Genomic DNA, 15349 nt, shown 5'->3' with positions numbered 1-15349 from the left:
TATAAGTGGTGTTATTGAAAAGTGGAAGCGTTTGGGAATCACAGAAAATCAGCCACGAAGTACAAGACCACGTAACGTTCTATAGCTATATAGTGGGTTCAAGCGCTGAGTCACATACAGCATAAAATTCGCCAATGTTCTGCTGACTCAAAAACTGCACGATCCCAAGCTTCCTCAGGGGTTAACATCAGCACAAAACTGTCCGCGAGGAGCTACATGGCATAAATTTCCATGGCCAAGCAGCCGAGTACAAGCCTTACATCACCAAGTACAATGACAAGACTTGGATGGAGTGATGTAAAGCAGGGCACTACTGGACTCTGGAGCAGTGGAAACGTGTTCTGTCAAGTGACAAAATCAGACTTCTCTATCTCGTAGTCGATGGGTAAGTTCAGGTTTATCAAATGCCAGGAGAACATTACCTGCTTGACTGCATTGGGCCAACACTAAGGTTTAGCGGAGAAGGGATAATGTTATGGGGTTGTGTCTCAGGTGTCATTTTAGGATCTTTAGTTTTGGTGAAGGGAAATCTTAATGCTTCTCCTTATACAAGGATATTTGGATGAATGAAAGCTTCCAACTTTGTGGACTCAGTTTGGGGAAGGCTTTCTTTCTGCCCCAGCTTAAATGTGCTCCAGCACACAAAGCCAGGTCCATAAAGGCATTTGAGTTTGGAGTAGAAGAACTTGACTGGCACAGAGCCTTCATCTCAACTCCATCAAACACCTTTAGGATGAACTAAAATGAAGAAGTTCAGCCAAGCCTTGTCGTAAAACATCAGTGCCTGACCTCACAAATTCTCTTATGGACGAATGGGCAAAGTTTAGACAGGCACACTCCAACATCTTGATGAAAGCCTTCCAAGAACAGTGGAGCTGTTTTAGTTGCAAAAGTTGGACAAACACCACATTAAAGCCTGTAGTTTTACAATCGGATGTGAAAGCTCCTGTAGGTGTAATGTGTAGGTGTCCCAATAATAATAATAATTTTAGTTTTTTAGAGTCAACATATTCTGCAGCACTTTACAATTTTAGAGGAGACTTGTACAGACAATAAGGACATTACAGAATAAACATAACTCAGATACCAAACGGAGTGAGGGTCCTGCTTGCCGTCTTACAGTCTATGAGGAAATAGGGGGGACACGAAAGGTAAATGGTAAAATATGCTATTGTACGAAACAGCCACAAATACTAACTAGGGTCTGCACATAACACTGCATGAACCGGTCACCAGCCAGTAAGTATACAGTTCAGACACAGAGGGCTACTAAGTGCAAGGAGGGTGTGAATAGATGAAACCAGGGGTCATGATTTTGAAAAAAAAATGTATGTGCCAAATGGGGATAGTTAGATAAGTGAGGTGGAGTGATAGGTCAATCTAAAGAAATGTGTTTTTAGGCCACACTTAAAACTGTGGGTATTGGGAATTAATCGAATTGTCCTGAGTAGTGCATTCCAAAAATTGGTGCAGCACACGAGAAGTCTTGGGGATGGGAGTGGGAGGTTCGGATTGAGGATTTTAATTTTACATCATTAACAAAATGGAGGGCATGGGTAGACTGAAATGAGGGTGGAGAGGTAGGGAGGTACTGAACCATGGAGCGCTTTGTAGGTGAGAGTGATACGTTTACATTGAACTCCGTATCAGATGGGCAACGAATGCAACGACTGGCACAGGGTAGAGGCATCGGTGTAACGGCTGGAAAGGAATATGATCATGGCTGCTGCCTTCAGGATGGATTGGAGAGTTTAGTAAAAGGGAGACCGATAAGTAGAGAGTGGCAATGTGCATATAGTGTACATACAGGATCCACTATTTACTACGGGTCATGGACAGATTGCTTCCACCACATCAAAGGCACAATGACTTCTGCACTGATCACAGAACTCTCCCACAAAAGTCACTAAAGCTCTATGGCCCAAGTAGCTGCTGTAAAGCATGTCCCTGATGGCTGGTAATGGTGTTTTATGTCTGTGTTTTATGTGCAATTTAATTGATATTATTTTAATAATTTATTAATAAAGGAATCATGTTTTTATTGAGAAACTGTGGCTTGTAAATTCTCTTATTACAGTTAAATTGACAGAAGTCTAGGCAAGATGGTCAACCTAATAATCATGTACAGAAAACAGAATAAGGAGTTTACAATGAGGAAATAAACTGATGGAAACAAGAAATAAGAATCAGCATCTAAATTGAATTAGTCAATATATAGCTAATGTATTTCCCATTCAAGGCTGGAGAAAGACTGATTGCAGAGTACCGTCAATATGATCACTTCAATGTGGTCCAGGAAAATGTCTGACCCCAATAACGCTAGCTGATCCTGTGTATATTATACATGTTAATACAGAACTATTCAGCTACAAAACAGGAAATACTTAGTCTTTTCATTTCAATGCCATCTACAACAGCAAAATAATTAGAGCTAATGGCGAGCTGCATGCCAAATGCGTGTGCTACTTGTAGCCTTTCCACCGCAAATCATCACACCTCGTTTGTCATCGTCAAGCAGTCAGTTTACATACTGTATACCCTTGATCAAGGTGTCTCAAGAGACATCACCTTCTTTCCGCTTGCCAAGTCCTTCACTTACTCAGTATGCATGCATTACACACCCTGGCCTCCAGCATATACAGTTTATAAATGACTTTGTGTTTATGGTTAGTCAGGAGTGGTTAACCTGAAATACCTTCAGAAAATGTAGCATACCGAACGCTGGAATAGAGACATTCTGATGAACGCCTTCAGATTTGGAATCTATGACTGTCAATAGCAAAAAAAATGCTATTGAATCTTCCTTAAAGAACTAAAAGTTAACAAAAAGCACACACAGCGCATTATCTAGGTGACATGCAGTTTTTAAGTGTTCCTCTGAGCTCACCTTGTGATGCTGTGAGAGTCACAGCATTTAGAAAGCTTTCAAGGGAACTCCATATAAAGTAGGGCCCTCTAATACAGCTGTTAGAATCTGTTTAGTTTGTGATTATCCGCCATTTTCTTGTGGTGTTCTGGCTGCTGGTCTTTTTCCTCTGGTGCTGGGTTTGTCTTGGGTCAGGTGATTGTATCACTCTTTATTAACCTGCACCTGCCTCCCAGTCCTTGCTGGACAATAGTGTTAATCCGCTATAGTTCTGGCTAAGTGCTTTGCTTTGCCTTCTGTGTACTTTAATTTGTGTAGTGCTGGGACCTCTGGTTCTGCTAGTCTTAGTTTCTCTTTTCAGTTGGTTTCTGCAGCCTTCTCTGTGTTTTCTATTAGGAGGTGACAAGTTTTTGCAGCCAGTCCTTAGATCTTTCAGGGACGCCCCTCCCCCTATCAATAGGTCTTCGCTTGAGATTAACCTAGGATCGTCGGTGGGTCTATTCGCAAGGAATGGGTCGCCCACTCCATCGTAGGGTATCAGCCTAGTCATAGTACAGGGTCAGCTTTCCCCCCTTCTACCTTAGTCCTGTGTTGCAGATACGTAACAACAGCATTCTGTATATACGTCCCTAATACGCTTTGCAGGGCACAAAAAGGAGCTTTTATTATACTAACAGATGTCACGGTCCGGTCTAATGGGAGTCTCTGATCTTGATCCGGCGCCTCCTCTTTTTTTACAACCACTGTCCTACTGACCTGCTTTATAAGGATGATGTGTCCTACGTTGTCCACACAGTATCCTCCATCGCGCTCCTGCGCAGGCACAATTCTCTCTGCACTGTGGAGGGCAGAGCAAAGTACTGTAGTGCGTATGCGCCAGCTTTACCTAAGGGTCTTTCCCCACACATGCACACTACAGCACTTTGTTTTGCCCATCAGCAGGACTGACAGAATTGTGCCTGCACAGGAGCGCGATGGGGGACACTGTGTGGATAATGTAGGACGCGCCTCCCTACAGACGCTTGCGCCTCCTTATGGAGCACACTCAGTAACCAGTGGCAATCAGATCTGATGAAGGTCTAATTGCAAGACTGAAAATGTTGAACCTTTAGATTTACAAAAATAAAAGAATCCTTACTCACTGCAATCCTGTCCGAGTGCCAAGATATATCTACACCCACATCAAGCATTGCAGGAGGACGGAGATTGTGAGAAGAGAGGAGGTGCCAGATCAAGACCAGAGATGTCCATGGGACTGGAGCACGCCATCTATGAGAATAATAAAAGATCTTTTTTGTGCTGTGGAGTGCGTATTGGGGACTCATATGCAACATACTAGAATGCTGTACCAGAGGGCTGAAAGATACTGGCCATACTTTATATGGGGAAAATGTGATGACAGGTTGCCTTTAAGGCTACGTTCACACATAGCGGAACTCTCGCGAGAATTCCAGAATTCCATTCCGCAGGAAAATTGCATTTTAAATTCCCGCGATTTTCCCGCGGAAAAACTAGCGATTTGCAAGCGTAATTAGCTTGCAGAATGCTAGCGTTTTCCAAGCGATCTGTAGCATTGCTTGGAGAACTGACTGACAGGTTGGTCACACTCGTCAAACATAGTGTTTGACGAGTGTGACCAACTTCTTATTATTGATGCAGCCTATGCAGCATCAGTAGTAAAAGATAAAATGTAAAAAATAATAAAAAAAATAAAAAATATTGTTCTCACCTTCCGGCGTCCTGCGCAGCTTTCCCGCCTCTCTCCACGCTCCCGGTCCGTGATCCTTTGCGCAATGAACGCGAGACGTCGCGCTCCCGCGAGATCGCGACGTCATCGCGGTTATTCTCGCAAAGGATCACTGGGACCGGGAGCGTGGAGAGAGGCGGGAAGGCTGCGCGGGAAGCCGGAAGGTGAGAATAACAATATGTTTTATTTTAATTCTATTTTTTACAGGGATATGGTACCCAAAGCCTGGAGGACAGTCTCCTCTCCTCCGGATCTTGGGTACCATCTGCAAATGTTCTGCTTACTTTTCGCATGGTGGGCATAGCCACATGCGGAAAGTAAGCAGAACAATGCACTCCTATGTGGGCGGAATCGCCGCGATTCCGCTAAATTAATGAGCATGCTGCGTTTTTTACCGCGAAGCGATTCCGCGCGGAAAAAAACGCAGCATTAGCACAGCATCGCGGAATCCCATAGGATTGCATGGGATGCTTATTTTTCGCGTTTTCGCGGCAAAATCGCGCGTTTAAAACCGCCGCGAAAACGCAAGAAAAACGCGACGTGTGAACTCAGCCTAAAGGAAATCTGTCAGCAGGTTTCTGCTACCTCATGTGACAGCAGCCCAATGTAGGCAAAGAGACCCTTAATCCAACAGTGTATCTGTATCACTTAGTTTGCTGGGTGCAGGCTTAATCAGCTAACTCCGTCCCCACAAGGCTCTGTATTTGCATTGTCTATAGGCAGTGAGCTGCTTGTCACAGGAGGGGCGGAGCCGGACTAGCAAGCATGAGCTGATGTAGTTCAGAAAATGATAATCACCAGGTGATAAAACCTTCAGTGTAAGTAAACAACAGCACACAGCCTGACGTGACACATTGTTGAAATCTGTCTTTTAACCCTTACCTCATGTTTTCCACAGATTACAAAAACCTGCAGACAGATTCCCTTTAAATAAAATGATCCAACTGTTGCTGCTCTCTGGTTGGACGAATCCAAGGTAGATACAGTATATATCAAAGAAGAAATGTGGGTGTGCTGCGCAGCTCGCGAAAAATTCACTGGATTCAGAGATAAAAGAATAATTTGCAATTTATCATCTTCACATTTCCAGGTTGAACCAACATCTTCTTCAGGAGTACTGCGATACTTCATTTTTTTTCCTCCTGAGGAAGTGTTAGGCGTCAGCTTTCTGCGTCTGCTCTGCAGGAATCTAGAGCCTCACATTCTGCGGTGTCCTGCTGTCTTTCTACTGCAGAGATTACTTTGCAGCAGACCGCTCCAGAGACAAAGTCCCTGTGTGCTCCTACTGGGCATACTCACGAGACGATCTCCCATTGGAGATCGGGAGTCATGTGCCCAGGTCCTGTTCCAGATCTCACTGGTCCATCTCGGAGATTTGGAAGGTCCCGCACGGCTATAAAAATTGCGCATGGCCGTTCCGCCAATGCGCTAGTATAGACTATACTTGCTATGTGTGAATGGTGACGGATGTATGATTCTGGTGACTGACTCATTATAAAACATCTTCCCTCTGAGATTACGTATGTGGATAGGGAATTAGTTCAGCAGTCAGCGTGTCATGATCCGGGTTGGATCTGACAGTTTAAATGCACAATTGAACTTTTTTCCTTTGGCTGTGTGCCAAAGTGTGGTGTGATTGCCCCCGGTGGCCATTAGAATTATTGCACTGTGGTGTCGTTTGTTCTAAGTTGCCCCGGTGGTGGTGAGCGGTAGAGCACTTTAGTTGCTTTGGTTAAGTGCACGTAATTATAAATCAGGTGTGATGCTCTATAAGAGTGTCAGGTGTGTTTGATCACTGTTGGTGATAGTTAGTCATTCACAAGGAAGCCTGGGTGAAAGATGGAGCTGAACAGGAGTCCTGGGCAGCCCAGCCAGAGGGGATGAGTGGCAGCTATGGAGTCTGCAAGGAGTCCTAGCATGGAGTGGTGGAGTCCAACGATGGGGTCTGCAAGAAGGGCTGGCATGGCGTGGTGGAGTCGCAGTTTATTGTGTCAGCAAGAAGTGCTTGCATGGCTTGGTGGAGTGGTGACTATGGTGAGAGTTGCACTCAGCATGCTGGACTTGGTTGCTGAAAACTGGACTCAAGCATGCTGGACTTTTTGGCAGAAGCTGGACTCATCTTTGGGACTCTGTTTACTGGGCAACTGCAACTGGTGGTGGACTCTGCTCCAAGGCTGCACTATGGTGATGGATCCGGTTATGGGGATGGATCCGGTTGAAGGAGAAGATGCACGCAGGTGGTGGGCTCTGGTGCGGGGGAGCATAAGCAACAGAGCAAAGCTAAGTGGTGTCCCCCTGTATTGTCATTTTTCCTTGTGTGTGTTTAGTGCAGTGGTGGGATTAGTTTCCGCACCGACCAATTCCCTAGTGAGGGTTTAGGTGCAGGGCGAGTCAGGGTTTTGAGATTCCTGTGCGTCACCCGGTGCGGAACCGGCATAGGGAACGATAGGAGTGTAGAGACACTGACTCAGGGGAGTGCAGGAGGTCTCCACTTCCCCATTTCCCTATCGCAGGGCCCTCCATTGTTAATGTTACCCAGGTTTCCCTTATTGTTTAAATTTTCCTTACTGGAGGCAGGGTTTCCAGACTTACGTGAATTACCTAAATTCGCCTGTTGGAGACGGCGTATCCAGCTGCACGTGTTATTATTTAAATTCACCCAACTGGAGGCGGTGTATCCAGGGTCACGTGTGTCATATGGGTTCGCCTTGCGGTACTCGCTGCGTCCAGACACACGTGACCATGACATTATCACCAACCTTACATTTTTTTTCTGGTGAGCACTGGCCATGTGGAGACCTGTGAGTAATTGCTGCCGGGCCTCACTGAGGTGAGTGAGGAGCGGCATGGTGTGTTAGAGCCGCTGCAGAAGTAGTTATCAGGGTCTGGGGCCTTCCCTTTGGCCTCACCACAAAATCAAATTGTGGCTGCGGTCTGGCAAAAAGCCCCTAGTCGCTGCTGGGGAGCGGGACTTGTTCATACAGGCGGACGCACCCAGACAGGTGGGTGGAGTGGGTGATCCCCATGGTGCTGTCTGGGGTTCCCCGAGGTGAAGGGATATGTCCCTGTAGTGAGCAGACTGGTGTGATAGTCCGCGGGGCTCACGCCAAATCTTCAATACCATCGAAGTAGCCGCCCCCTCCTGGTCGCGTGGAGGAAGGCGACCAGCGAGTGTATTCTCCTCCAAATTCCTGTCCCCTTCTCCTCCAGGTGTGAGCAGCAGGTGCGCTGCGGGGGAGTAGGGACAAATCTCAACCCTCGCCATTAACCAACCCTGGGAGGCGCAGACCTCATGGTGAAAGGGTTGGAGGGTGGTGTCCCTTGGTGAATAGCGGGGGTGTGAGTGTGGTGACACAGGGGGACACCTCTGTTGTCGATCCAAGAGTGAGTTCACCGAATAATGACAAACGAATGCGTGGCAATAAACGTTCAGGTCCGGACCTGTGTGTGAACGAGCTTGTATGGGTGGCCACCAAAAAACATCCTGTGGAAGTGTGTTGTGGAGTCTTACCAGCTCATAACAAACATACACATACATAAACTCGTTACCCAGTTCGGCGCTGTGGAGATGAGTGGTGCCTCCAGAACATACATTGCCAATACCAGCGGTGCGTTTGTCATAAACCTGAAGTGTCAGGTAGTGGTTGGGGTGAACTCTGGATCTAGGCATCTCCGCTGTAGCTGGTGCCCTGATGAGGAGTGGTCTTGAGGCCCCTCATTAAGGGGAGGGTACTGTCATGATCCTGGTTGGATCTGTCAGTTTAAATGCACAATTGAACTTTTTTCCTTTGGCTGTGTGCCAAAGTGTGGTGTGATTGCCGCCGGTGGCCATTAGAATTATTGCACTGTGGTGTCGTTTGTTCTAAGTTGCCCCGGTGCTGATGAGCGGTAGTGCACTTTAGTTTCTTTGGTTAAGTGCACGTAATTATAAATCAGGTGTGATGCTCTATAAGAGTGTCAGGTGTGTTTGATCACTGTTGGTGATAGTTAGTCATTCACAAGGAAGCCTGGGTGAAAGATGGAGCTGAACAGGAGTCCTGGGCAGCCCAGCCAGAGGGGATGAGTGGCAGCTATGGAGTCTGCAAGGAGTCCTAGCATGGATTGGTGGAGTCCAACGATGGGGGCCGGAAAGAAGGGCTGGCATGGAGTGGTGGAGTCGCAGTTTATGGTGTCAGCAGGAAGTGCTTGCATAGCTTGGTGGAGTGGCGACTATGGTGAGAGTTGCATTCAGCATGCTAGACTTGGTTGCTGAAAACTGGACTCAAGCATGCAGGACTTATTGGCAGAAAAGTTGGACTCAAGCATGCTGGATTTTTTGGCAGAAGCTGGACTCATCTTTGGGACTCTGTTTACTGAGCAACTGCAACTGGTGGTGGACTCTGCTCCAAGGCCGCACTATGATGATGGATCCGGTTATGGTGATGGATCCGGTTGAAGGAGAAGATGCACGCAGGTGGTGGGCTCTGTTGCGGGGAGCATAAGCAACAGAGCAAAGCTAAGTGGTGTCCCCCTGTATTGTCATTTTTCCTTGTGTGTGTTTAGTGCAGTGGTGGGATTAGTTTCCGCACCGACCAATTCCCTAGTGAGGGTTTAGGTGCAGGGCGAGTCAGGGTTTTGAGGTTCCTGTGCGTCGCCCAGTGCGGGACCGGCATAGGGAACGAGAGGAGTGTAGAGACACTGACTCAGGGGAGTGCAGGAGGGCTCCACTTCCCCGCTTCCCTATCGCAAGGCCCTCCATTGTTAATGTTAACCAGGTTTCCCTTATTGTTTAAATTCGCCTTACTGGAGGCGGGGTTTCCAGACTTACGTGTATTACCTAAATTCGCCTGTTGGAGGCGGCGTATCCAGCTGCACGTGTTATTATTTAAATTCGCCCAACTGGAGGCGGTGTATCCAGGGTCACGTGTGTCATATGGGTTCGCCTTGCGGTACTTGCTGCGTCCAGACACACATGACCGTGACACAGCGCCAGTCAGTGGCAAGCCTTAGGCCTCTGTGCACACCGCACCGGTAGTGTCCGACATTGCGCTTGCTTTCTAGCTTTGTCGTCGAGCAGCAGTGTCCTACGCCGCGCTGCAGTTGCAGCCCTTCTTGGCGCTCACAGTAGCGACGCTGCACACACGGTAGGTCTAGAGGGATGCAGCTCATCTGTCTTAGGTTCTGCTCCTGTGACCAGATACTGTGTGTGCATTTACCTGAGGCCTGTGTCACTAACAGGCTCAGCGTTTTTGTATGCTTATGTTGCGGCGCCTCTGTGTGTGAACAGGGCCCGCTCTGCGCACTTCGGGTGAAGTTGAACCCGTGCGCATTATACCGCCATATTGCTCCTCTGTCATTACCTAGCAGCGGTGTAACACCTACTGCACGGTGGACCCCGAGCGGCGAACGCACTTTATTATTCATTTTTATTTAGTGCGTTCCGCCGTTCCTAACAGGAAGATGTCGGATCGACCTGGGAAAGCATAGAAAATAAAGTGTAACTGATTCTTATATCTCTGAATCCAGCGAATTCTTTGCCAACATACCCACATTCTTTCTTTGAAACGCTGAATATTCCTTATGAGTTTATCACGTCTGGATACATTTCCCGGCCCACAGTCATACGAACCTTACATTGTGTCTGTAGATCATCTTTTCTTGCACAGACATTACCCAGAATTAAATACACAGTTGTCATTACATGGGAGGGACCTGCAGCGCTGTTGATACTGAGCCTCCTAGTTCATGAATAAAGCACCAGAATTCTAGAATTGCTAGATCTACTATTACAAACGGAATAAGGTATGGTAACATTTAGTGTAAGAGTCCTATGGTATTATTAGAGCTGGCAATCAAGTTTCTTGAAGTCTCTATTACTGATACAAAACAGAAAATCAAAGTGAAAATTAAAATTTGCTGTACTTTTGAAGACAGTAATAACATGCCTTATAAGGAGGTCAAAGCATGAAGGGTAAAGAGGAGGGTGAATGGAAATATAGAACGACGGAGAGATTATGATGGAGCTTAACTTTGCTGAAGAACAAAGGGTGTGAAGTACAAAGGCATCCTGTGGGAGGAGAGTGATGAAATCCATCAATGGTTTACAAGGAAGAGCCCAGAGCAGTGCGGATTGATAGATAGTCCCATTCTTTCTATCAGACGAGGTAAAAAATGGCGAAAACATTCCAAATAGAACACATAAAAGAAACCGGGATAACGAGACCAAGAAAGAGGAATAGGACAAGCGCACTCCAACTGTCACACCGACACAATACAAGTCTAGCTCACTAATTACTTATTTCAGTGTTTGGGCATTTTGCAACCCTGGAGAAATACAGCAAATGATAGAGGAACGACCTGGTTTCATGTCATGTAAAGAACAGTTGTGTTATTAGCTTAAAAACACCGCTCCACGTTTGACTATTGTTACGCAAGACATTTTCTAGATCAATGTTTTCAATTATTAATAATAAAGATAAAAGCCAAAATACGACTTCTAAAATCACTGATAGATTTATTGCCATATATTTAGACTCTAAGGGATCTTCCCAGTCTCTCCAAAACATTTTTAATTTATGGCACGGCCCATTACTCATTAAAAATGCAGGTTTGTCCTAGAGTTTAGCCTGATATTCGGATGAGACGTTATGATAGAACTGTTTGGATCAGACCTTTACACTGTTACATTTCTGGATTTCACTTCATATATAAATATTAAGACTTCTTATATAACTACTAGAGTTTGAGATTCACAGGACCCTGGTTCAGTGGCCATGTTGGTAGGTCATGGCCGCTGGACCACAGCACTATGAACCTCCTACTACCTGCTTCTGATTAGTAGGCTCCATGGCATCATTACGGGCCTACTAATCAGAAGAAGCATTTTGGATGAAATAGAAAGAGGTCCACAATGCACTGGTCCGGTAGTAACGGACAACTGAAATAGCCGCTCAGTTGAGAATCTTGGCAGTACACCATTCATTCACTTCACCGCCCACTTTAGTTAAAGGTTTTGCCAAACATGCCGATTCCTTAACTACAAGTCCTACAAACTTAACTGGCATGATGCACAATACCCAAATGAACATGGTGGTAATGATTCCAATTGTAACATCTTTTGGGACAAAGAAGATTCTAGAAATGTGAGAAATGTCTAGAAATTCACACGTTCAGAATAGTATGTAACAATAATCCTATGACAGCCCTCTCTAAAGATTGAAAAGATTTACTTAACAGTATGGCAAATAATCAGTGACGAGACCCACATCAACCAATGGTTGTAGAATGAAAGCGGTAACTTGAAGTGTTGCTATGAGTAACTCTTTCCAATTTTTCAAGTAATTTTAACTAAGGAGGAGATTTCAAGTACTTACTCAGATAGGGGGGCTTGTAAGGCGCTCTGGTCCCGGAGAGCAGGCCATCCAACTCCTTTCTCTCCTGTGTATTCCCTCCTCCATTTCCATTGCCTACTCCTGCCAGCCCTTGTAATGCCTTCTCCTTTCCAAAAGTAGAAAAGGATCTCTCCCCTCCTGGAGGCACCTCGGGTGCTTCAAACACTTCAGTGTCCGGAACAGAGTCCATGCCGGGCACATGAAGATTGCTGCGGTAGTCTGCCGCCTGGCGGCCATCACTGGAAGGTACAAAAGAAGGCATCCAGCAGCGATCCGAATGGCCCAGAGCTTTACACTCTTCTGTACAGTTGGAGAACAGGTCAGCTCCTGTAGGGGGCACATTTGAGTCGATAAAATAAATAATAGAATCACACCCATTGCAAGGATAGGCAGCTTATATATTTTTTTATATATATTATTCCTTTTTTGTGAATTAAAAAATTACAGCATTGATTTTAGTCTATGATAAAAGCCTGATACCTCTAACAGATAACTAAATCAATGAACTGACATTCTGAAAGCACTTATACTCATATACTCACAGCAATAAATAATCACTTTCATCGATAATGCTCAATGTAATGATTAGTTAATCTCTAGATGGATAATGAGCTATTAAATGGTGTGTTGGGTGTATTAAAGTACCCTTCATTACATTCTTCATATATCAATTGATAGACGCGTAAGTAGGGTTACATAAAGTCCCAGCTCCCCAATTAGCTAACTCTACACTGCCGTTTAGTTCACAGGTTGGAATCATTCAGAATCTCGCCCTTAGACTATGAGACATGCTTAAGTAGTATTTATCAGGCCAGAGTCTGGAAGTACCAGAAAGGTCAATAATACCGGCTGATTTATTCATCTCTACAGCCAAACTCTCGTGTCCACCAGCCTGATGAGATTTAATTGGGTGAACCTTGTATGAAACATCAGAGGGAATACCTAATGTGCCCATGTAAGGTTTTTACACGTTTACGAAGGAGAAATATTTATTAAAATGATAAGATTTTTTTTCTACAGATTTTCAACAACTGATATTTCGGTATCTAACAGCAAAGCTATGAAGAATTTTTTTTATATTTCCCAATGGTTGAAAACAAATCTATGTTCCTTCCTTCCCTTTCCTTCCTTTCTGCCTTTTCTCCCTCCCCTTCCTCTTTTTCACTTCCTTTACACCTCTTTCTTTCTTCCTTCCTTCCTCTTTCTTTTTACTTCCTTTACCTCTTTCTTCCTTCCTTTCATTTCCTTGCACCATGAAATGATTTGATTCTGCCCCTCATGTGTGCAGGCCGCCTCCGGAACCTCCTACGCAGACCCGCGGAGCTCCTATGGCACATGTCCATGACTACTCTCACGTTAGATGAGGATGCTGACACCATTGAGAAATTACTGCAAGTCCTCTGGCACACACACGTCCTCGCCTCTCCGGCTTAGTCTATGTCCCTAACCCTATGAAAATTATGCAAATTGTCTCTTCAGAGAGGAAGAGGACTAGAACTCTAGTGCCACCTATCGGAAGTAGCAATCCTAAAAGTCAATGTCGACCCTTTAACGAGCCTTGTCACAAGACTTAGGATAAAAGCCAAGCCAGAATCTCAATCTGAAGACACTGTGTTTCGGGGTACTGCCCCTCGTCAGTGCAAAGTGTGAGATCTGGTTTGGCTGTGAGAGAGGTGTCTGACCAATATCCAAGAAGTATCATTTCTCCTTGCGGAGAATAACATGCTAAGCATGTAACCCTATGAAGACTTAGTGAGGGACATGTTTCTTTCGAGGAGACTGTGACAAGACTTCCTTGCCTTCTATGGAATCTTCTCATTGACTTCAGTCACATTCGTATTGGCTGGCTAACATACAATATATAGAAGTCAGGGTTTAGTGTATAAACAAGGAATTCCCGGGAATGTGTCTTCTTCCTAACATATAACCTGCATCTGTCCCTGGCACCAAACATTTGTTTGGCTGAAAGAACAGCAATAAAAGGCTTGGAGCGTGAGCCCCGGCCTGTGATTGATTCACACACAGACATGCACTGTGGGGTTGTTGATAATTGTGCAGTAATGCTTGTGTACACAATGCCATATGTATGCTAATGTGCCTCCCCGTACCAACTGTGTGCACACAGCTTTATACCAACATTATACAAGAGAGGAAAAGCAGCACAGACCGAATCACCAGTACTGGGGATAGAAACGTACATTTTGACTTTATTTTTTCTACTAATATGGCTTATTGCCTAAAATATTGAAATAAAGAAAAAAGCTACATGTGCTGTTCACCTAAGGCTTAGTGTGTGTGGTATTTTGTGTATGTATGTGTGCATATATATATATATTTTTATTTTTTTTTCCATTTATTTTACTTGACTGCATATATTTAGGTCTAAAAATCATTCTGCAATTGAGTTCCATAAAAAATCACAGGCACTTTCTTTCCCTGCTCATTCAACTTTGATGTGGTCATAAATCAGCTGAGAAGACCTCAGAAAAAGACTGATAAAACGGTTAGAAACTCTCCTGTTGAGCTGGTAGAACAAGCTCGCTAACAGATTCTGAGTTAACCCATTCTGCAGTCAGCAATATGAGGTAACACAACCTCTATAAAAGGCAAAAGGTGAAAAATTTTCAATAAAACCCAACTACAATACTGTTTTTTTTTAGCCAAAAATACATGCATACATTAAAAGAAAACCTGTCAGGATGGAAATATAGTTCCGTCTGCATGCACCGTGTTAGAGAGGCAGGAGTAGATTGATGAATTGTTTTGTATGAAATGATTCATTATAACTTGAGCTTTAATCTTTTAATCTTCTGCTCTTTCAGGGATGTTTAGTCCAGTGGGCGGTCCTATCAGCGACTGAAAGCTTTCTTTGTATAAGAGTGCATACAGAGAGAGCTGTCAGTCGCTGATAGGACCGCCCACTGGACCAAAGATCTCAGAAAGAGCAGAGGATTCATTGATTCAAACTCAAGTTTTACGGAATTTTTTCGCACCAAACTATTCATCAATCTGCTCAGCTCCCCCTGCTCTATAACATGGAGTTTACAGATTGAAATGCATTTCCATGATGACAGATTCCCTTTAAGGAAGAAAAAAAATTTGCACCCAGGGATGGACAGCACCTCTTTCATATAAATTTGTTAAAGGGCCACGCAGTAATAGGAGGATCGATGGCACGGATTCAGCAACCGGATTGCCACTATGACGACCGCCATTTTTTGCCTTGTGATATTATGGACGTGCTATTACATAGAGCTGCATTTAAACCTAATGTATCTTTTCCCCCAGAGAGTAAGTGCCAGCATGATGTCTGGTACACCCATGTGTGCATGTATCAGCATGGCCTTTTACAAACTAGTAGTGTGT

At 44.8% G+C, this 15349-nt stretch overlaps 1 protein-coding gene across 4 annotated transcripts in view; it reads right to left on the bottom strand.

Moving 5' to 3' along the window:
• The window catches only part of PCDH10 (protocadherin 10), a 91556-nt gene that overhangs the window by 62741 nt on the left and 13466 nt on the right, over positions 1-15349 (bottom strand). The window contains exons 4-5 of one of the 4 annotated variants that reach the window (XR_012231551.1): positions 11966-12310; positions 4009-4135 (exon numbers count right to left, since the gene is read on the bottom strand). The exons of 2 other annotated variants lie outside the window; for them this stretch is intronic. Coding sequence is in view for 1 of the 2 variants with exons in the window: in XM_073572096.1 (XP_073428197.1) it covers positions 11966-12310 (345 nt within the window). In the remaining variant the exon portion in view is untranslated. The remainder of the gene's footprint in view (positions 1-4008; positions 4136-11965; positions 12311-15349) is intronic. One more of the 4 variants, XM_073572096.1, reaches the window with a different exon arrangement.

This window comes from Dendrobates tinctorius, unplaced genomic scaffold (genome assembly GCF_039654945.1).
Source record: "Dendrobates tinctorius isolate UK_male_01 unplaced genomic scaffold, ASM3965494v1 ptg000030l, whole genome shotgun sequence".
NCBI lineage: Eukaryota > Metazoa > Chordata > Amphibia > Anura > Dendrobatidae > Dendrobates > Dendrobates tinctorius.
Note: the sequence above shows the minus strand (reverse complement) of the source record. Positions and strands in the feature narration are given on the sequence as shown.